Source organism: Camelus ferus, chromosome 16 (assembly GCF_009834535.1).
Source record: "Camelus ferus isolate YT-003-E chromosome 16, BCGSAC_Cfer_1.0, whole genome shotgun sequence".
NCBI classification, from domain to species: domain Eukaryota; kingdom Metazoa; phylum Chordata; class Mammalia; order Artiodactyla; family Camelidae; genus Camelus; species Camelus ferus.
Window position 1 is genome coordinate 49060030 of NC_045711.1, and position 22505 is coordinate 49082534.

The window sequence follows — 22505 nt, forward strand, 5'->3', positions numbered from 1 at the left end:
TAATGGGCAGGATGGGAGACCCGCCTCTGCTTAAGGATGGCACTGCCCGTGTTCAGCGGTCCCACCCCCGTGAACTGGGCTGTCAGGGCTGGCAAACCCTGTCCTCAGCTCCTCTTTGCTCACATTTAAGAACCTCTTATGGCCTTTCTAGCAGCACACAGACCCCCCCTCCACTGCCCTGTGTGGGGAGCCCAGGGACTAGAGACTCAGCCCGTGGCCTGGGCAGGTGTGCCCCCTGGTGGTCAAGGCTGGGAACTCGGCTGTGTTCCTTGCTTGGCCAGGGCAACTGCTCAGCTGGCATCTCTGCTTCCTCAGACCGGCAGGACCTGGAGCAGCCAGACAGAGTGGACATGCTGCAGGAGCCGCTGCTTGAGGCACTGAAGGTCTATGTGCGGAAACGGAGGCCCAGCCGCCCACACATGTTCCCCAAGATGCTAATGAAGATCACAGACCTGCGGAGCATCAGTGCTAAGGGTGAGGCTCCTATACCTGCAGGGATGCCCCATGTGTCTGCTGCAGGCAGGCCTCAATGCCTGTCCCAGGGCCAATAGGGTCAGACCCCCAGCGTCTGAGCCCACACCCCTCGTCTTTGTGCCCAGGTCAATGCCCCACTCACCTGGACTCCCCCATGCCCAGGTGACCCCCTGCCTGTGAACCCCGTGGCAGTGTCATCTCTGCACCGTAGTTAAGGGCATGGCTCTGGAACCAGACCACGTGGGTGTGTGTCCTTGAGCAGGTTAGGCAACAGCTCTTGAGCCTCCATTTCCCATCCTAGGAGTGGGGATAATGACGGTGTTTACTAAGTTGTTGTGAGATGTCAGTAGAATAGTCCATAGCACACAGCACACGGGAAGGGCCCAGTGTCAAACCCAGGCAGTCTGACCCCAGAGCCCGAGTTCGGAATCACTGCCCTGCTGCCCCCCACGTGTAGGGGCTTAAGAGAGCTGGCTCATGTCAGAGAGCTGAGCCCTGAGATCAGTGCGTGGTGGAAGCTGATACCAGTAATACTGATCCTCCTACCTCCTACCCCCTCCCTCTTGGAGCCACCCTTGCTTGCCGGGCTGGAGGACTGGGGTGGGCACACTGACCTCTGTCTGTCCTTTCCTGCAGGGGCTGAGCGGGTGATCACGCTGAAAATGGAGATCCCGGGCTCCATGCCACCTCTCATCCAGGAAATGCTGGAGAACTCAGAGGGCCTGGACACTCTGAGCGGACAAGCGGGGGGTGGGGGGCGGGATGGGGGCGGCCTGGCTCCCCCACCTGGCAGCTGCAGCCCCAGCCTCAGCCCCAGCTCCAACAGAAGCAGCCCGGCCACCCACTCCCCGTGACCGCCCGCGCCCCGTGGACACAGCCCTTGCCCCATGCCCTGGCTTTTTTTTGCCTTTCTACCAATCATGCGACCCCTGCCAGCCCTGCCCCTCACCTGTCCTCCCCTGGGGACCAGAGGGAGAAGGCGGCGACTCTTCGACTCATCGGACAGAGGCGAGGCCGGCCAAGATGGACTCCAGCTCCTGCGGCCTGGGCTGACATCGAGGGCCAGGCCGTGAACTGAGTGAGGACTTCTAGTCTTGGGTGTCAGGTCTCGGGATGGGGCCTGGGGGCCTCGTGTTCATCAAGACACCCTCCGCCCACCTCGCCACATCTTCATCACCAGCAAATGCCAGGACCTGGCTCCCCCATCCTCAGAACTTGCAAGCCATTGCCCCCCACCCCTGGTTGGGGAACCCCCCTGCCTCGGTTGGTGACAGAAGGGGTGGGCCAGGGGTGGGGGAGTCCCCCTGTACATACTCTGCCGTACCAACCCCCAGGTATTAATTCTCGCTGGTTTTGTTTTTATTTTAATTTTTTTTTGGTTTTGATTTTTTTAATAAGAATTTTCATTTTAAGCACATTTATACTGAAGGAATCTGTGCTGTGTATTGGGGGGAGCTGGATCTAGAGCTGGAGGGGGTGGTCCTAGGGGAGGGAAGCGGCTCAGAAGGGGCTCCCACTCTCTCTCTGTCCCTGTGCCCCCAGCCCTCCTCCCCAGCCTTTTCCTCCTTGGTTTTTTCTTCAAAACTGTGAAGTACTAACTTTCCAAGGCCTGCCCTCCCCTTCTCCCTCTGCCTAACCACTGGGCATGGACAGCTTCTGGGCAACCCCTAGAAGGAGGGGGGCTCACCCAAGAGATGGGGCAGGGACGAAGCCAGGGGGCCCTCAGAACACGAGTGTGTGTTTCTCAGCCCTGTGTCCTTGGCCAACCTGCCTCTCCATCAGGGGCCACATCATCTTAGCCCTCCAGTCCTCTTGTGCCCCTCCCCCATGAAGGGGCTGGCCAGGGGTTCCGAGCCCTGCCCCCCAGCCTCACAGCCACCAGCACCACCCACAGGGCCCCCCCCCAGACACACACACACACACACACACAGTGGACAGAAGGGCCGACAGACACACGTGGCCTGACTTCCTCCATTTTCCTGGCCTGCCCCCTACCCACACCCATGCCCCCTCCTTGCCCCGCAGGACGGGCCTACAGGGGGTCCCCTCCCCTCCCCCCTGCACCCCTGGACTAGGGGAGCTGGCTCTGCCCTGCCCTCCTTGTTCCAGAGCTGGGGTCTCATCCCCCCGGAGCCCGCTGGTGCACCTGTTACTGTTGGACTTTCCACTGAGATCTACTGGATAAAGAATAAAGTTATATTTATTCTACACATGCCTCAGAGCCTCCCTGCCTCGCCGCCTTATCTGGGTGTCTGGGCAGGGGGCTGGGGTCGGGGATGGGCACTGGGGTGAGCTGCCTTTGGAGCCTACCTTGCTGTGCTGGGGTCTTTGGAGACCCTATGGAAGGAAACGGGCCTGCCCTTCTGTGGGAACCCCTGGGACTGGGATCCTTCACAGCCGGTGTCAGGGAGCTGCAGTGTGGAGACAGGGAGGGGGCGAGAGGGAGATACTGCCCAGGCCTTCAGAGAGTCCCCAGGCTGAGGGAGACAGCCAGCCTCGGCCCTCAGAGAGTCCCCTTGAAAAGGCAGAGGTTTGGTCTAGGGGTCACATAGTGGCAGAGAAATTCTATTTTTGGAGTGACCACAGATGACCTTCACAGCAGGACTGGCAGTTGGCATGCGGACTTGGGTCAGGGGCTCATTGCAACCTAATGAGAACTCGGGATGGTGATGGAAGCCTGAGAGGCCTGCCCATCCATCCCTCTGCCTCTAGGAAGGACTACCCTGCCCGCCCATCCACCCTTAAGGTCACTCTGTCGGCAGAAGGCACAAAGGACAAGAGGATCGAGTGTGACAGGGCTTGAGGGTCCTCAGAAACCAGTTTTGCCCACCACCCCTCGTGCTACACATCAAGGCCCAGAGAGGGCAGTGCCCTTGGCCAGGGTCACACAGCAAGTTAGTAGCAGAACAGGGACCAGTACTAAGGGCTCCCACCTCTCAGCCAGGGCTCTTTCCTGGATCCCTGAAGCCCCTAAAGAAGCATCAGAACTGATGTTTGGGACGTCTGGGGAGGTGGCAGTTGAGGCTGCCTTTGGGGATGTTTAGCAGGGCGCCCGGGGAGGAAGGGATTCCTGAGCGGGAAGGGTTCCTGCCACTGGGGTCCACCTGCCATTCTTACTTCAGCCATCAGGTGGCAGAAGCTCCTCACTTATCTAGCATTCCAGCCCAAGTTGGATCTGATCTGAGGACAGAGGCTTTCTTCCTCTAGCAAATATTTCCTAACATTTTCTTTATGAAGCAGACAGAAAATTAACATAACATACTTACACACATGTTTTTAAAAATCACTAGTCTGTCACACTGCATTGTAAAGGAGAAACGCAGGGAAAGTACTGTGAGTCTCAGTATGTGGATCCCTGGGCACAGCCACTGGGCGGATAGGACACAGTCCTATGCTTGCTTCTATTTTTAACGAATATTTGGATTTAAAAGGAGTAAGATGGTCAGACCCTAGTCTGTACAAGAAGCCCAGGAAAGTTTAAAAAGAATTTGAGTGGATGTTGAAATAAAACCTAATCATGAATAATAAAACCATGCAAAAAAAAAAAAAAATCCCCAAACTAAACCTTTAATGATTTATATGTAAAACTGAGTCAGGTTTTGGGCTCAGGTAATTATAAAGCGGTTGTTCACTATGTAAATGTCAGTGGGACATTCTAAAATTGTGTGTGACAATACTTTATTGTGAGGGCACACATTAGCATTCTACCCCTGCCCACCAAATGGCAACAGGGTTCCCCTCATCGTGATGACTAAAGCAGTGGGATAGTAATTTTGCTGCTGGGGCCCTCTGGAGCTTGAGGTCGCCCTGGATGGTCCACAGTGCATCACCATAGAGGAGAGTTTCTCATCCACGGCACAAGTGACATTTGGGGCTGGGAATTATTTGTTGTGAGGGCCTGTCCCACACATTATAGGATGTTTAGCAGCATCCTTGGTCTCTATCCCTAGTCATACCTTCCCCCAAGCTGTGACAACAAAATATGTCTACAGACATGGCCAAATGTCCCTTGGGGGGTAAAATCACCCCTCAGCTGAGAACCACTGCTGTAGAGTCTGGTCATTGAGGACTGGCAGGTGCTTTGCACGGGCCTATGGGAGCGCAGCGCAGAGGCATTTAACCAGGTCTAGAACAGGGCTTGGAAGTCTTCCTGGAAGAGGTGTCCCCTCTCAGCTAAATCTCTAGGGGGAAGAGTTGGCCAGTGGGATTACAGAGGTAGTAAATGGTTTCCTGTGATCAGAAATCATCACGAGCTCCACGTTTTAACCACTTCGGGTTTTGGTTGGAATGGTAGAAGAGGTGAGGCAGAGGTCAGGTCAAGGCCAGTTCAGGAGCTGGATTTGATCCTGAGGGTGATGAGAGTGAAGGATTTTAAGTCAGTGAGTGACGTGTTCAGACAGGCATTGTAAGGGGCGGGAGCAGAGGCTGAGGGAGGAGTAGTCCAGGCCATCGGTGATGGTCTGGCCCTGCGCAGCCCCTGAAGGGGTGGGAAAGAGTGGGCAAAGGGAGGAAATGCTTAGGTGGTGAAACAGGAGGACCCAGTGACTGATGGGACGGAAGCTGGGCAGAGGACGGCCTATGGCAACAACGGATGGAGGTAGCCTGGGTGGATGGAGATGCCAGCCACTGAGAGGAGAGCCAAGGGAGTCAGGGTGACATCTGAGTTACTGGTGACCCTCCCCTCTCCGTCCCCCACCCAGCTCCTGCCAGCTTGCTGGCCTCCAACACTCCAGCTTATTCCTGCCTCAGGACCGTTCCTTCCAACAGGAATGCTCTTCCTGGGGACGCTTCCTGGCTAGCCCCTTCCTCCTTTCTGCTCCATGTCACTCCTCAAGGATGTCCCTCTCTAGCCCCTTACTCTTCCCACTAGCTGGTGGTACCGTCTGTATTTATTGTCTGTCTTCTCCACCAGAACATAAGCTTCAGGAAGACAGGTTTTGTTCACCACTGGAGCCCAACATATGGATCTGCTCTGTTCAATACAGCAGCCACTTGCCACCGGTGGTGGCCTAGTCTTAGAGATGTGACTGCTCCAAACTGAGATGTGCTCCAAGGGCCGAACACACACAGCCTTTAAAGACTTAGTACAAAACAAAGAAGATAAAGTATATGCTCAATACTTTTTAAAACGGATGGTGTGTTGAAATATTTTGGATATATTGGTTAAAGAAAATATATTCCTAAAATGAATTTCACGTTTCCTTTCCCTTTTTAAATGTGACTGACTAATGGAAAACTTAAAATTCCATAGGTGGCTCACTTCCTGTTTCTACAGAACAGATTTCGAACATGGCCTGGCATACGATCTGTGCACAAGAAACATTTGTTGAATGAATACATACGGAAAACAGCTGGACATCCACACCTGAATTTGTATGGAAGGGTCCAGGATAGAGACACAGAACTGAGCATCGTCAGAGAGATGGTAGCACACGCCATGGAGCCATGATGAGCCTTGGGCCTCAGACACATCTCCGGTCCCTCATCCAGTGCAAATTTCCTAAGCACCTACTATGGGCCTGTGAGGAGGAGGCTCCACCTCTGACTTGAGCACTGGGCTGTCTGTCCAGGAAGGCATCTGTTTGCTTCCCAAGTGAGACCAAAAGGCAGGTAGGCATCAGCTGGGGGGAGGAGGGGCTGTGGAGAGGGAGGCCACTCCAGGCAAAGGAACAGCATGGTGAAACACTTGTAAGCAAAATCCGGTACTGTGCTGGTAGAAACAGAAAATTCCATCTGGTTTGCAGTGCAGAAACTTTGGGGAAGCTGGGGTGATGGGGCTGGAGACCTCATGAAGGGCCAGAAGCTGGATGAGTGGGGCTTCAGAAGCCTCGTCCAGGTGCTGGACTGATCCCAAGGACAGGGGAGCCCCAAGGGCATAAGTAGGGGGGGCCATTCAGAAAGATACCTCTGGCTGCTGTGTGGAGTCCAGGCAGGCAAGCTGAGGAAGAGGAATGAGGGAAAGGAGAACAGAAAGGGAACAGCCAGAGATGTAGAAGGAAACTGGGCAGCATGGGGCCCTGGCAGCCTGCTCAGCAGGGTCTGAGGAAGCCCCAGAGATATGGTCAGATGGTGGCCCCTGGATTTTTCACTTGGGTGCTGACTCACTGGAGTGAAGGAGGAAGCAGATGGGGGTAGAGAGACAAGAAGGGGGCAGGAGGTAGCCGGGTAGACAGCTCTTCGTATTCAGGGCAGGGTGGGTGGGGTGGAGGGAGAGGGTGGTGACTGCAGGGAAATGCAGGAATAGGAGCCCGTTTTGGGAGAGATTTCTTCTGAGGTTGGAAGAGACTTAACTATGTTTATGGACTAGGATAACAGTAGCAGGGTGGGGAGGGTAAAAATAGAAAAGACCAACCCCTGCCCTCTGACCCCACTGCCCACCCCCACTCTACCTCCATGAAAGGAGGGCCCAGCCACCTGGCCCAGGCCGCAGGGCAGAGAGGGCAGTGGTGCCCGCAGGCCCTACCAGGCTGAGACCTGCCCAGGGTGCCCCTCCTGTGTGGGCTCCATCAGGAGGGGAGACCTTCCTGCGATGCCCCTGCAGGTAGGGCGGGAGCCACTGTGGTTGCTGCTGGCACTGGATCCTGGCCACCCACACAGTGCATCTCAGAGATCACACACACAGCTCACACGGGGCACACAGACGCACACACACCCCCACAGCTCACACAGGATTTACGCATGCACGCACATACACAAAGAGCTCACATAGGCTTATGTGTGAGTGGGCACACATAGCTCACACCGTCTATACGTGTCGTGTAGCGTGTGCACATACACAGACAGCCCACACAGAGGCCACGCCTCAGTCTGAACAAGCAGAGGCCCCTGGGATGCTGGTATCACAGTTGTTTCTGTCCCCAGTAAAACAGCCAGGTTACCACCTGAACCTCCCCTTGCTCTGCTCGCCTCTTGTCCACTTTCTCCCCGCCCCTCTGGCCACCTTCCTTTCTGCCTGGATCGTGGCATCAAGGACCAGCCTTGGTTCATTCGATGCCCCCAGCTCGGCTGGGAGCTCCAGGGAAGTGAGGATGCTGCCCCGCGGGTCACACCCCCCCGCGCGTTCTCTGCTGGGCAGGGGGTCCTGCGAACAGTGGGTGCGGAACCACTTCTCGTTCCGGGGTGGTGGCATCCGGCCTCTGACCTCACCCCCACGCCGAGGCGATGCTAGATGGCCAGATCCTGGCGGACGGTGGCCAGCGACGCCTTGCTGCGGCCGCTGCCGCCCTCGCTGTCTCCGGCTGGCGCCCGGTGCGCGTAGGCGGGCGGGGCGTAGGGGTCGGGGCCAGGGCGCCGGGCAGGCAGGGCGGGCGGCGGCGGCGGCGGCGGCGGCGGCGGCGGGAGCAGCTGCTGCGCCTCCTCGTGCGCGCGATTGCAGCGGTTGTCGCGCTCGGCCGTCTGGCTGCAGCGGCCGGCGCGCGGGCGGCCCTTCCAGAGCAGGTGGCCCAGCTCGGCCACGCTGAGCAGCGCCGAGAGCAACCCCACGGCGAAGTAAAAGACCACGAAGACGGTCTTCTCGGTGGGCCGACTCACGAAGCAGTCCACCGTGTGCGGGCACGGCGGGCCGGCGCACGCGAAGTGCGGGGCCACGCGGAAGCCGTAGAACAGCGCCTGGCCGCCCAGGAAGGCCAGCTCGGCCAGCAGGCGCAGCGCCACGCTCAGCAGGTAGCACCGGCGCGCGCGGCGACCCCCGGGGCGCCCCGGGGTCCCCGGCGCCCCCGCCCCGGCGTCCGCGTCGCCCGGCTCCTTGCTGGCCCGGTGCATGGAGTAGATGACGAAGAGCACCGGCGGCGCCGAGAGCAGCAGGATGTGGAAGAGCCAGAAGCGGTAGTGAGAGACGGGGAAGGCGCGATCGTAGCAGGTCTGGCGACAGCCCGGCTGCAACGTGTTACACACGAACTCCTCCTGCTCGTCCTCGAACACGGCGCCGCCCACCGTGGCCAGCACCAGGATTCGAAAGATCAGCATGACCACCAGCCACAGGCGGCCCACGAGCGGCGACTGCAGCTGCACGGCGTCCAGCAGGGAGCCGAGGAACGCCCACTCCCCCATGGCGCTGGGGACAGACGCGGGGCGGACAGTCAGGGGCCGGGAAGGATCGGGTCCCCCAGCCCTCCGAACCCGTCGTGGTGGGGTCACTTAGACCTCCTCTAACTTTGAGGTGAGCCAGGGGGTCAGCTAGGCCTAGGTTTAGCAGGGACTTTGAGGAAATTAAGGACAGTATGGGGGGGGGGCGGGAGGGGTTCAGTGCTTCTCAACTGTGGTGTCCTTCTCTTTGGGGCCGATGGGCACTGGGCAGGCGCTCTACCCGGTGCTCTAGTCAGACACCTTTGGTCCTGGTTGGTTGGACCCTGTGCTCCTCCAGAGTCCCAGTTCATGGGAAAGGAACTTGGAGATCAGACCCGCCAGCCCCTGACTGCATTTGTAGAAGCAGAAACCCCAGGACGCTTTCTATGGGCAAGAGTGGTACCCCAAACCCAGGACTGCCATCCAGTTTGGTACCCCTGGGAAAGCTGGAGCCAGCAAACCCAGAGGGACTCACCTCCTTTCTCCGCCCACTGCTTCTCTTGTCCTTTTTACTACTGTGAACTCCTCTCAGAATTGAAGAGTGGACACAAAGGTATCCCCACTTCCATGACTCTGTCAGGATCCTTTGTCCGAGGTGTCTCCTGCCATTTGATCCCAGCGTGGCAGAATGCTAGCCCCAGGCTTCTCCCATCTCCTCCCTGGTGTCCCTCTGCTTCCAGTTTCCCGTATCTCACGAGAACCTCCCCAACACACACACTCAACCCCCGACAGGTCCCACAGGTCCCTGATGCTCCTAGACCCTCACCCATCCCCACTCACCCTGTTGCTGGAACTGGGATGTTAAAGCTGAGTGAAGGATCTTGGGAGACGTCTGGGACCTGTTCCTCCTGGTCCCTCTTTCATTTTCCCTTTTGGATTTGGCCAGGACGGATGACAAGACAGGATGGCTGAGAGGGGCTAGCTCTCCCCCTTCTCTTAAAGGGACAGGGTGACTCTATTGGCTGGCTCCACCCCTGGGAACAGACCCAGGGCCACGCCCCTTGCTGGCCCTCCCTTTCCATCCCCCCTCACGCACCTATACCCCCACCCTCATCCCCATCCCACAACTGTGTCTCCAACTGGAAATTAGAGAAGGGGTTAACCAGAGCTGTGCCTCTTATTGAGGGAACCCATCCCCAACAGACGCCCCTTTAGGGAAGGCCTAGATCCACTACCAACTGACTGTCCCCTTTGAAGGCGGTCCTCAGGCCTGGAGTGGAGTTCGGTGGTCGTGTTGGGGGAACTGGTATTTTAAGAGGCAGCAGACACCTAGTAACTCTCGCTCTAGCTCTGCCACTGCTAACCTTTGACAAGTTACTCAGCTCTTCCAGGCCAGAGTCTCCTGGCTTGTCCACTGGGGAGGCCAGGCCAGGTGACCCCTAAGTCTCCTTCATGGCTCTATGTCTTGATGCTAAGGTCCCATCCATGTTACAGAGAACAAAAAAAGCCCATACCTGGAAAAAAAATCCTGTATGGAAAAACATTAAGGTCTCAAGAGTGTCTGGCTTTGGTAGTTAAAGCTTTTGCTTCCTTCCTGCTTTTCTGTAATTTCCAGATTTACTATAATGAGCGTGTCATTTTATAATGTGAAAAATAAATAGAGGGAAAGGCTTCTTTTCCCCCATGAGGCTCTGAACTGTCACCTTCTTGGTGGCAGGAGAAGCTGTCCCCTAGGGGAGGGGACTTAGGATGACCTATGGTGACCAGAGCAGCCAGAGAGGGGACACTTCAAGGCTGAGAAGTCTATTTGTCCCTTCTGCCTTTTAAAAAAAATTTTCAGTTTTTTTCAAGTTTGATCATTTTCCTTTGCTGTTTGTTTATTTTTTTGTGTAGGGGGAGGTAATGAGGACTGAACCCAGGACCTCGTGCATCCTAAGCAGGCACTCCGCCACTGAGCTGCATCCTCCCCCACTCTGCCTTTCTAGGCATCTGCCGAGCCTGCACACCGTTCTCCTCCCTCACCTGTGCACCTGCTCTGGGCCAGGCCCTGCTTCGCCCATCACACGAATTAGCTCATTTAATCCCCTTGACGATCCCGGCAGGAGGGAAGCGGAGATTCAGAGGGTCTAAGCCGCTTGGCATAGTCATGCAGCAAGGAATAGCAGGGTCTGACCTCATGCCCAGCCTCACTGGTTCTGAGCTCAAGTTCTTAGGCTCGTCGTGGAAATGTCCCCACTCCAGCCTGGCTGGGCCTCTCAGGTGGTGTCTCACGGCCTGCCAGTCCCTGGGGCTTTGTGTGGGGCTGGTGGGCATCATGCCAGGACTCACTTCTTTGGTGACACTTTCTCTTCTCTTCAGCCATGGGGGCCTGTATGGTTTCCCATGTGCTGTTGGGGGCCTCTGGCCCGATTTCAAGAAGGGGTGGGAAACATGTCTTTCATCTACACTGGCTTAGGGGCCTAGCCCAGCCTGGAAAAACCCTAGGTCACTGCTTGGGAGTGCTGGGGTTCCCTTGGGACAAGGCCTGGGTGGGGAGACACCAGCCTGGACCAAGTCCAAAGGGAAGCACGTGCTGGGGCCCATTCAAAAAACAGGATGTGGGGTGGGGGCACTGCCGACCTCCCCATTCCCAGCCGCCACTTGCTCCTGGCAGAGCTGCTCCCTGACCCCCAATCCCTGCCCCCAGCCATGTGGGCTCTGGGACACACCTCATCTCCCCTGGAACGGTCCCTGCCCTGTCCTCCTGATCACTGCTGGGTCAGGCCACCAGCCCAGCCTGGAAAAAACCCCATCAGATCAGACCCATCTGCCTGTGGAGAGTGGAAAGTGACAGGTGGTGGGCTGGGGGGGCAGGACGTGGAGAGCCCACGGTCACCCTGTGCTGTCCCCAGCCCCTGATACCACAGGGCCAGACACAGGAGGCTCTGCAATCTCCAGGGCCCGTCCTCCTTCCCAGATAGCGCCGTCCAGCCTGGGAGGTGTTGCTGATGCTGCCCAGAGCTGGTGGCACATGGCCCATTCTTGGCCATACTTGAGGTTTGGGGCTGGGCTCAGAGGCCCATCCTGCCCTGGTCCACATTCATTCTCTGTCCCAGACACCTCACCCTGGCCAATCGGGTCGTCCATCGCCCATGAACACACACCTGCAGGCACACACACGTTTGTACCTGATAAATTAATACCCATGACATCAAGACACAACTGTATTTTCTCTCCCCTGCATCCCTCTAACGTTTTAAAAAGTCTTTACATAGATGTTGCCTTTTAGTGAGGCCAGTCTTAGCTGCTCTAACTGGAATTAACTCCCTCCTTCCTATCCCCTTTCGCAGCTTTTATTTCCTTTTCACTGACCACTTCATAACATATTTTCTATTTTTCTTATCTATCCTATGTAGCATCTGTCTCCTCTGTTAGCATGTAAGTTTCCTTGGGAGGGGTAGAGTTTTGGTGTTTTATTCACTGTCCCGCCCCCAGCATCTAGAACAGTTCCTGGCACATAGTGGAAGATCAGTGACTATTTGTCAGACAGATGAATAAATGCGTGAATTGGGGTTGGAGAGTTTGCAGAGGGTGCAGCCCTTCTCTGCCCCAAATGATGAGGACCCCAGAGGTCCTTTGCCTCAGTTGCTCACTCTGGTCTCCTCCAGGGTTTGTGATCACTAAAGTGGTCAATTCGGTCTGGGATCAGATATCAGAATGCAGTGTTATCACCAGCTGGGACCTGCTTCCCTGTCCAGCCTTATCTCCTCCCTTGGCTCTATAATTTTTTAAGACTGGTTTCGGGCATAACAGCAAAAATACTAAACAATGGCTCAAACGAGAGAGCAGCTGTTTCTTTTTCACATAAAAGGAGGGTGGCGGGCTGTTCATTGCTGGTGGGCAGCTCTACACCCCAAAGTCCTAGGGGGGCCTGCTCTTTCCAAACCCTTCCCTTGGTGTGGCTCCCCCGCAATGACCCAGAGAGTCTGCTCCTATTCCAGGCAGCAGATGGAGAAACAGATGCAGGCGGAAGAAATCGGTGCAAGGACATCTCTCTAAAAAGTACCTGGGAAACTGTCGCATGACTGACCTCGCATATCACTGGCCGGGATGACCTTCCGCGAGGAAGCCCGGGAAAGGCAAGCTCTATTCTAAGTGGCCTGGCATGGAAGAAGGGAGGATGTCACCCTCACTGTCACAAATCTGCTTCTGGCCTCCACGCTGAGACGGGGAGTTAGAGAGACTCGGTTCCCCCCAAGCCTGCCCCCAGCAGCTGCCCCTGCACAGCTTCTCGCTGAGGGAAAGGGACATCTCTTCAGTCTTGTTTGTCATCTTGTCCCCACGTCCTTCCACCGCTGCACCTCTGGGCCTTCGTTCACATGCGTCTGCCAGGTCCTGTTCCCTCTTTCTCGTCCTCGGGCAGAGACGTCACTACTGCCAACTGGAGGCCCCCACCTGGTCTGTCTTCCCCGGCTCACCCATTTCTAGGTTGCCCATGTTGCACCTTTGCTCAGGAAGGACGATACCTGGGCCTGAGGGTGGCTGGGCCCTGCAGGCTGCCTCATCTGGGAGTCCCTCTTCCTTTCCTGAAAGCTCAGATGAGAGAAACTGCTTTGGGATTGAGATGGGGAAGGGGTGGGTTTGAGTTATTAAGAGGCATCTTTCATGTCCCTTTCCCCATCCTTGCAGCTCTGAACGGCCCCTGTTTGTAAGTGCCAAGATGTATAAGTGACCATAAACACTGCCTGTGGCCTTGTGACCTTCTCTTCATCACCCTGGGGGGGATGTGGGATCAGGTTAACTCACGATCAATTGGTGGGCAGAGCAAAGTAACTCCCTCCCTGAAAGCAATACTCCTGGGTCCAAAGGACTGCCCTTCCTGCGCCCTGGAAAGTCACAGCAGATCACTAGAGGCAGAAGGCAAAGCTGTCTCAGGGCTGGGCTTCCTTTCCTCCAGCTGTAAGATCTCTTTGCACTCACTGGGATGTGCTGGGGCCACCTTGAGGCCAGTGAAGATTCTGTCTTACTTGAAAGAAATCGGACACCAGAATGTGCTGAGGCAGAATGTAAGGTGGAGGGTAAAATGATACAACTGCTTTGAAAAAGTTTGGCAGTTTTGTATATAAAGGTAAACATATGCTAAACAAATGACCAACAATTCCACTTCTAGGTGGAAGTTTCATTTTCTCAGAGAAATGAAAAAAATATTGTCTATAAAAAAGATTTGCACTCTGATGTTCATAACAGCCTGATTTATAATAGGCCCAAGCTGGAAGCAACCCAGATGTCTATCAGCAAGTGAATGGATAAACAAGTCCATACAATGGAATAACATTCAGCAATTTAAAAAGAAGGAACAACTGATACATGCAACAATACAGATAAATTTCAAAAACATTATGCCAAATGAAAGAAGCCACACCCCAAAGCATATATACTCTTATGGAATATGGAATTCTGGAATAGATAAAACCAACAGCCGAAACTAACCTGTAATGGTAGGAATCAGATCAGTGTTTGGGGTCAGGGCTGAGGAGACACCTAAAAGCTTCACGGGGTGATGGAAATGTTTTAGATCTCGATTGTGATGGTGGTTGGGCAAGAGTATACAGTTGCCAAAAGTCATCAGTCTATATACTTAGAATGAGTGCATAAATAAAAAATAAAGTTGATATAAAACGAAAAAAGTAATGTTGGTCTGTGCTGAAATTCTTTTTTTTTTTTTTGGATTTGTAACTTACTAATTTTATTGAGATTTGTTTTATGCCCAACACACAGCCTATCTTGGAGAATGTTCCATGTGTACTTTTTTTTTTCTTTCAACATGTGCTGAAATTCTTTTGCAGAAATGATGAGAGTAAGAGTTTCTCTAAGTCATCAACACACCTTTCTCTCCAACTTTCTGGGCGAACGTCTTTTTTTTCCTCATCCTTCGTCCTCTTGTGCTCCCACATTGGTCATCTTCCCCACCACTTTACAACCGCCTCTTTTCCATTCTTTATGAAACAACAGTTTGGCTCGCTCCTACCAGTCTGAGTCTGATGTCTGAAGGAGGCTTTTGTACACAAAATCAGTATCCTTGGGTTTGAAGTTATATTCAATTTATTAAAACTTTAAGAGATCTCACTTTTTCCTTTTAGGCCTTCAAGTTTAATTTATACATTTTATTATTTTATTTACACATTTAATAGTTTGAGTATAAAAATTAGAATAATCACCTTCATTTGAACTTTAATTAATATTTAACTATAATTTTGAGAAGTTAAATTTGTTAGGCAGTGGACATCTGATATCCATTAATTACAAACCTGGTTAAATTTCCAAACATTTCCAATGCCTGATGGGACTGAAAACTCCAACAAGTAAAATCTTTATATACATTAAAACAACTCCTGGGAGAAGAGTATAGCTAAGTGGTAGAGTGTGTGCTTAACTTGCAGGAGATTCTGAGTTCAATACCCAGTACTTCCATATAAATAAATAAATAAATAAATAAATAAATAAATAAATAAATAAATAAATAAATAAATAAATAAATACCTCCCCCTCCAAAAAAAAAAAAATTAAATGAAAAAAACCTCCTGTAAACCTAATAAACCAAATGTAGTAATTCAAGTTCTTTTCAATTTTACAATAGTGTTCAAAAGTTTCAACAAATTTCTTAAACTTTTACAATTAAAATCTCATCTCATATAAAAATAAATTTTACATTTAATTCAAAATTACAGGGCTAGTCTGTCAGAGTCCCTTGCTCAAATTCTCTTCAACATTAGGAACATTAAAAATATATACTACAAACACATCCTGAATGATTATGAAACATTCCTAATTTTAAGACAAAATTATAAATACTGTGGGTTCGATTATTTCATCATTTCTATGTTTCTAGCTTTACCTTCAAGGTTGTATTTAGAGTCATTTACCCAGCTCAGAACAGTGTAATCACGTCAGGTGGACTGAGAATTTCTTTTCTTCCTTTCCTTTCCCTTTCTTTCTTTCTTTTCCTTCTTTCTTTCTTTCTTTCTTCCTTCCTTCCTTCCTTCCTTCCTTCCTTCCTTCCTTCCTTCCTTCCTTCCTTTTCTTCCTTTTTGTGCTGAAACCTGGGAATGAAGGACTGAGAATTTCTAAATCAAAAACATCAAGACTGAGATTCAGGGTTAGAAGTTCAACATTGAGATTTGGGCCCAGGTTGACTCTTTTCTCACAGTTGAGCCACATCTGCTTTGTTAGCAGGGTCCCCAAGCTCATGCCTTTCAGTGGGAATTTGTTTTAGAATTCAGTTTGGCTGATTGCTCACAATTAAGCTTAGATTAAGTTTTTTTGATGAGACTTCTACGTGGGTAATGATGTATGCTTACCTTTGCATCACATCAGGGGCATATTATGTCATTTTGTCCCATTACTGGCATGCTAAATTTGATATCTTGGTTAATGTAGTATTGGAACCCAGCAGGACCCTATGGGGCCTTCCCAGGACAGACCCCTACCCCCATATCCTCGGCAGTAGCTCCTCTCTGAAGTACCCAGATAATAGATTCTCATTCAGATTTCCTGAGTTTTTCAGGTGCTAAAACCCACCACCAAATGGAAGAAATTAACTACATGATGATCCTGAGCAGGCAGCCCCCAGATCCTCTGGAGCCTAAGGATTGAGCACCATCAACCAATCAGAACTGTGCACAGCTGGTACATACAGGGGGATGCCCCTCCCTCAGCTAGCCTTTAAAAATGCTCACCTGAAACCCTCCAGGGGAGTTTGAGGGGTTTTTTGGACACGAGCCACCCATTCTTCTTACTAAGCCCAGAAGTAAACCTTTCTCTGCTCCAAACTCCCATGTTTAGATATTGTTTGGCCTCAGTGTGCCTCAGGCACATGGACATGCAACCAGTTTTGGCCAAGCCAGCCAGGAACCAGCAGTGCCCATGGCAGGTCCACCCTGGCTAAGGACAGCCCCTACCCTGGGTCCCCAGCAGCTGCTAGGGCTCACTTTACTCTGGGGAACTGGGAGGGACTCCCCCTGACAGGCACTGGCCACCTTGTGGCCCGAGGCTGTTTGGAGCCGAGAAACGTCTGAAGCCATGGTCCATACTCGGTGTCGCCTAGGGGTGAGTCCATCCGGCTTGTGCAGGATGCAAATTCTCTCCACTCCATCTGGGCTCATTCCCTTGTGGGAAACCAGCCACTCTGGTCTGTTCTCTTTTGGGAGATGGGCCAATCTGTTTGGAGGCCTCCATCTGGGCGGAGTAGTAGTTTTTAAACTACAACTCCTCTGATTGTCTGTCTGTGTGACCGTAGCTTGTTTGTGTTTCTGTGTGTATCCTTTTAGGGTGAGCCATTCCAGCTTGTGCAGGATGGGAAGTTCTACCTGCTCCGCCTGGGCGCAGTCCCTTCTGGGAAGTGAGCCTTTCTGGGCTCACTGGGAGCCACTCTGGATCCATTCTTTTTTGGGAGCCAGGCCACTCTGGACTTCTTGACAAGTACAGGTTCCTTTTAAATCATACTACTGAGCTGGGTAAGATATTTTAAAAAATCTAATGAAAACCCTATTTCATAAAACTTAGTAAAAAGGATTGGTTGCATAGGGTTTAAGTGAATTGATGAATATGGTTATAATTTTCTTATTCTCTGAAGAATTACTGGCTTTTAATCTGTTTTCTAATTGAACTGTTTACCAAATGTTTGTTTGCCTATCAATACTGCCCCCAATGTTTAGGATAGAAAGAGAATTCTCTAGTGGAGTTGTCACAGAGTGTAATTACTCCTGATGTGTAACAATGCTTGCTTTAAATCTAATGCTAAAAGCACACGTACCATGTTTGTGTAACAACTGGGTGTAAGTGATAAAATGTGTAGCCTGTAAATTGTTTCCCCATTAATGTACCTCTGAGTCTGTTCACAATATCTGATTAGTTTTCCCCAGTGTGGATAGGAAATCTAAAGGAGGCCCAGCATCAAGGGACGTGGGCTAAACCTGGGGCAGGAGCCACCACCCCAGCATCACGGGACAGATATTTCACTCATCAATGTTTTCTTTTGAAAGATTTGCAATCAAAAGGGGAAATGATGGAAAACCCTGCAAGTGTTTAGCTACGGGGAAGTCATTCTGACTTATACATGGTTTAACTTCAGCTTTACTGACCAAAGTGGCCTGTTTTATGGCTGGCTGTACACGCATTGCACATCTGCTTTGGCCTTGAAAAGGGGAATGCGTTTGAAAATCTAAGTGGAGTAGCTGCGGCTTAGACATCCAAGGTAAAACGAGGTAGCCACTGTGGATGTGATTTCAGACACATTCTCAAATTTTCTGATGCCACCAGCCATTCTCAAAGTCTCAGTGTCTGCTGGCAGGTGGCAACTGCAACCTTATGACCTCAAGTTCTCCTCTTGTAACTATTCAATTTTTAAATGATAAAATTACTTTTGGTCAGATGTTAGCAGTAAAAAGATAGGTGTAGTGGCCAATAGCGCCTGTTGTATATATACATTATTACCACATCAAAAGATAAAACTACTCAGATGAAAGTAGACAGCTGGCTACCTAGCTGCAAGTCTGCCCCAAAGTGCCAGGTGCAGACTGATTTTCAGGCTTATTCCTTTGAATTCCTCAGGGAATGAGATCTTAAATTTATAACACTTACAAGATCCAGGACTTGGAACTCTGGAATATTTCCAACTCGGTGTCCATTTCCCAGATCAAGGTAGGACTATGCCCCCCTTTCAGGAGGCAGTAGCCAGAGCTGCTGTCACCCCCTTCCCTGAAAGATCTGGGGAGGGATGAAACGGGATTGGAGATTGAAGCTGAGTTCCTCTGCCAGGCTGTTGATAAAACTTTCTGTCCAAAATATGATTCTCCTTCTTGTCCAACACCTGTTCTCCTCAAGATTGAGGAGTATCAAAGGAAAGAGTGGAATTGTAACCGAGCAGGACCCTATGGGGCCTTCCCGGGACAGACCCGTCCCAGATACCCTCTGCTGTATCTCCTCTCTGAAGGATCCTGACAATACTGTCTCATGCAGACTTCCTGAGTTTTTCAGATGCTAAAACCCACCACCAAATGGAAGAAATTAACTACTTGATGATTATGGGCACCAGAAGCCCGTTGCCCCCAGACCCTCTAGAGCCTAAGGATTGATCAGCAAGAACAAATTGATCACCGTCAACCAACCAGAACTGTGCACAGCTGATCACATCCCATGGGATGCCTCTCCCTCAGCTTGCCTTTAAAAATGCTCAGCTGAAACTCTTTGGGGAGTTTGAGGTTTTTGGAACATGAGACATGGGTTCTTCTTGCCTGATCCTGCAATAAACTTCACTCTACTCCAAACTCTAATGCTTCAAATATTGTTTGGCCTCACTGTGCGTCAGGCACATGAACTTGTGCTCGATAACAGTGTCTGCCAGAACTCCATAGTATAGGCAAGGTTTTGCTTTGAAATTTATTAAAGTTGGGGATTTATTCATTATGTTAAAGTATGTGTTTATGTTCTCATTTTTAGCCTTTTCATTTTTTTTTTTTGCTTCATATCTATTGTTTAGCAGACTATTAGCAAGGACTAGCACATAATTTGGATATGCATCCCTGAATTCTACAACCATACATGTGGTAATGCAACTATTTCTCCATCCTGTTCAAACTGTTCCATCTGGCAAGAAAAGATACATTCGTGGTTCCTATGGTGATTCTTCAAGGCAGAATCCATAGTTTCCCCATTATAAATCTCTCCACAGTAACTTACACTGTATGTTCTGGTCAATTCCAGATCATACTGGTAGGTGATATTTTTAGTTCTCTCTTTTAAATGGGTTTCTCCCATAAAAACACACAGAATCTGGGATTACACCAGCTCTAACAGGGGGTCAGAGTATCACTTAGAAGGAATATTGGCCACTATTTCCCCCTCACTTTTTTGGTTTGTTTTTTAAATGGAGATATTGGGGATTGAACACAGGACCTCATACATGTTAAGCACTCACTCTACCAACTGAGCTATACCCACCCACCCTCCCACTCACTTTTATTTATTTACAATAAATTTTATTTTTCCTTAGTGGAGGCATTGGGGATTGAACCCAGGACCCCATGCATGCCAAGCATGCTCCCTACCACTGAGCCATAACCCCCACCCTCACTTTTATTAACATTGTGATTTTTTTTCTCACAATGATGTAAGACTCATATATTGTCAGAAGGGAGTTTTATGCGTTAATACCAAAAGCTGCAGCCCAAGCAAAAGACATATGCTAGCTGCATTGTGGTCGCTGTTTCAGACCTTGGAAAGTGACTTTACAAGAGGTTCAGTATCATCACATCACTGCAGTGTGGCCGTGACTGCTGAGCACAGGACAGCAGGCTCACCCCTGTCTGCTCAGCCTCCTGTGTCATATCTTTCAGCAGCAGGTCTCTGATTTAAGTTCTCTGTCAACACACGCTCCTCCAGTTTATAGTTGTAGCCTTCACAGCAAAGCAGAGATGAATTTATGTGGACAAAGAGCATCAGGGTGTTTGGAAATCTTGCTGTGCACTGGGCCAGTGACAGTAATTTCAGGTCTGAAGGCAGTTTGGGGTTGGCCTGTTTTTACTGATTCCTTTTTGTATTTTTCAGAGCAACTTGACTGCCTGCTCTGGAGATGCCGTTATCAGGAGTTACATCTGCCCAACCTTATGCAGATCAGCTGGTGGGCTGCATAGCTGGGAACTTTTTCTATCTGGGGGTTATACAAACAGAAGAGTAAAGACTGCAAGGCTCTTTGGAACATGCTATAATGGAAATCATCATCTCTTTAGTCATTCCAAGGAATCCACTTCGATGTGGTTGAGAAGCATTGGGAAGGTGATCCTGGGTTCAACTCTAACCATACCTCGGCAGCTTCGCGAACTGTCTCCTCATTTTCCACAGTAAATTGTCACTGCTGAGGGCACCTATCAGTAGGTCAGGTAGCAGCTGCGTGAAGGCTTTCTGGTGGTACCCAGAAGGCAATTTGTACCTTTTAGAAGGGAACTAATCTTTTAGCATTTTAATTCCTTACAACTGAAGAGGTTGACAAAACTCAAAAATTTTCTGCATTTATTATTTAAAAATATTTGACACCGTTGCAACACCTCTTCGACTTGTAGAAAGCATGAATGCTGTCATTTATTGCCACGTTACTGTGTGGGCGTACATTACTCTTAAGGCATTGCAGTGATACCAATATTCCCTAGGTGTGAGTGTGAATATTGTCACTAGTTCATTCATAAACATGGCCTGAAATAAGGACTATACATTGCAAGGACCCCCTTATGGCAAGGGAGCTCAGTGCCTTCAACAGCAAACACTGTGCCAGCGAGGAGCCGCTCTTTATTTTAACTGTTCTAGCAGACACAGCATATTCAAGATTGGTCTCTTCTTGTTGTGATGGACATGACTGTATTCTATTTCTATCTTTAGGACCAGACTGGAAAAGTCATTGTAATGAAAGAGAATCAAGTGAATGAGGATCAAGTGAATGATTCCTAAGTAGAGAAAGGAGGAACTCCATGTGATCTCACATTCAGAATGAAGACTGCCTTATTCACTACCCTATGTCATCCTGGATTCTTTAGGTACCAAAATGGACTTCGGAGTTTATATAGTCAGGGTTCGCCAGAAAAACAGAACCAGTAGGGGAGACATATGAGGACTTATTATACGAATTGGCTCACATAATCATGGAGGCCAAGTCCCCTGATTTGCCATCTAGAGAATTAGGAAAGCTGGGGGTGTAATTCAGAGTCAATGACCAGGGGAGTCACTGACGTAAATCTGAGTCCCAAGACTCAAGTGCCAAGAGCACGGATGTCTGAGGGCAGAAGATAGATGCCTCAGCTTAAAGCGAATTTGCCTTTCTTCCACCTTTCAGTTCTATTCAGATCCTCAGTGGATTAAATGATCCCACCTACCTTGGTGAGGGTGATCATCTTAACTCAGTCTGCTGAGTCAGATGCTAGTCTTGTTCCAGAGAAACCCTCACAGACACACTCAGAAACAATACTTTATGAGCATCCGGCCATTCCTTAGCCCAGTCAAGTTGACATGTATAATTAACCACCAGTTTTCAATACAGCCTGCAGACATCCTGCTCAGATGGGCAGTGGTGCAGCGCATGATTGAGAGAAACATCTGAGAGCAACTCCTGGAGTGGTCCCAGTTCAGCATCATATTAGAACTGGAACCCATATATTACTTTTTTCATACATTACTTTTAGAACCAGAAAAATACTACTTTTATAACCAGAAAAAAATTATAGTTATTTTCATTTTAAAAGAAAAATGTTTTTCCTTTTTACTGTTTTTTGTAAACTATAGCAAAGTACAAAGAAAACAAATCACCCAAATATCACTATTCAGAGAAAAGCAACTGACATTTTATAGCAACTTATAAGGCCTTTCAATGCATATCACATTGGTTCTTAAACTTTAGTGTTCATCAAAATTAATTAAAGCAAATGCTTTCAAGTCAGTAGTTCTGGGGGTGGGCCCGATAATTGGGATTTCCAACCACCTCTCCAGTCATGCTGCCACTGCCAGTCCAGGGACCACACAATGAGAAGCACTGCCATGTAATTTATACCTTTGCTATGTAAGTAGGGCCTCCAACCAGCAGCACTGACATCACTTGGGAGTTTGTTGGTAAGGCCATCTCCGGCCCCACTCCAGACTTACTGAATCAGAATCTGCAGTTTAACAAGATCCCTAAGGGATTTGTAAGCACAAGTTTGAGAAGCACTGGTTTATCTTTGAGCCTCACACTGTCCAAAAGATAGCTTTTCCTCCCTCCCTACTTTATTTGGTATAATTTACATATAATGCAACACTTTGTAACAATTAAATGAGCCTTGATAAGTTTTGAGAGTTTTATATCTCTTCCCTACCTCCTCAACAGAATGAGGACTTTCCTGTGATATTAAATATTTTGGGAAAATATGACTTTTAATTGGCTGCATAATACATGGTAAGGATGTACCAGTTTGACCAATTTTTCTATTTTCTAGCGTATTTCTCTAGGACACCTGCGCTGTTCCCAGCTT

The 22505-nt window shown here is 50.1% G+C and overlaps 2 protein-coding genes, 1 long non-coding RNA gene and 1 pseudogene across 7 annotated transcripts in view; 2 read left to right on the top strand and 2 right to left on the bottom strand.

The window, feature by feature from the left end:
- Positions 1-1895, top strand: part of RARA (retinoic acid receptor alpha) — a 34057-nt gene extending 32162 nt beyond the window's left edge. For 3 of the 4 annotated variants that reach the window (XM_032457978.1, XM_032457980.1, XM_032457981.1), the window contains 2 exons: positions 316-474; positions 1111-1471. In XM_032457978.1, coding sequence (XP_032313869.1) covers positions 316-474; positions 1111-1328 — 377 coding nt within the window. In that variant the 3' untranslated portion in view covers positions 1329-1471. Of the gene's footprint in view, positions 1-315; positions 475-1110 lie in introns of all 4 variants that reach the window. The other variant, XM_032457979.1, reaches the window with a different exon arrangement.
- Positions 1896-6724: 4829 nt separating this feature from the next.
- Positions 6725-9578, bottom strand: GJD3 (gap junction protein delta 3). 2 transcript variants are annotated; one of them, XM_032457983.1, is made up of 3 exons: positions 9319-9578; positions 9014-9140; positions 6725-8527 (listed from the first exon to the last, which is right to left on the bottom strand). In XM_032457983.1, the coding sequence occupies exon 3, from the start codon at positions 8521-8523 to the stop codon at positions 7639-7641; it is 885 nt and encodes a 294-aa protein (XP_032313874.1). In that variant the 5' UTR covers positions 8524-8527; positions 9014-9140; positions 9319-9578; the 3' UTR covers positions 6725-7638. The 2 variants fall into 2 exon arrangements, with proteins under 2 accessions (XP_032313874.1, XP_032313873.1); XM_032457982.1 differs by lacking the exon at positions 9014-9140.
- LOC116656856 lies at positions 8462-14136 on the top strand. The gene is made up of 2 exons (XR_004311859.1): positions 8462-8632; positions 12459-14136. It is a non-coding gene; the product is annotated as an uncharacterized LOC116656856 (long non-coding RNA).
- A 5688-nt stretch (positions 14137-19824) lies between these two features.
- Positions 19825-21395, bottom strand: LOC116669304 (annotated as a pseudogene).
- Between the last annotated feature and the right edge of the window lie 1110 nt (positions 21396-22505).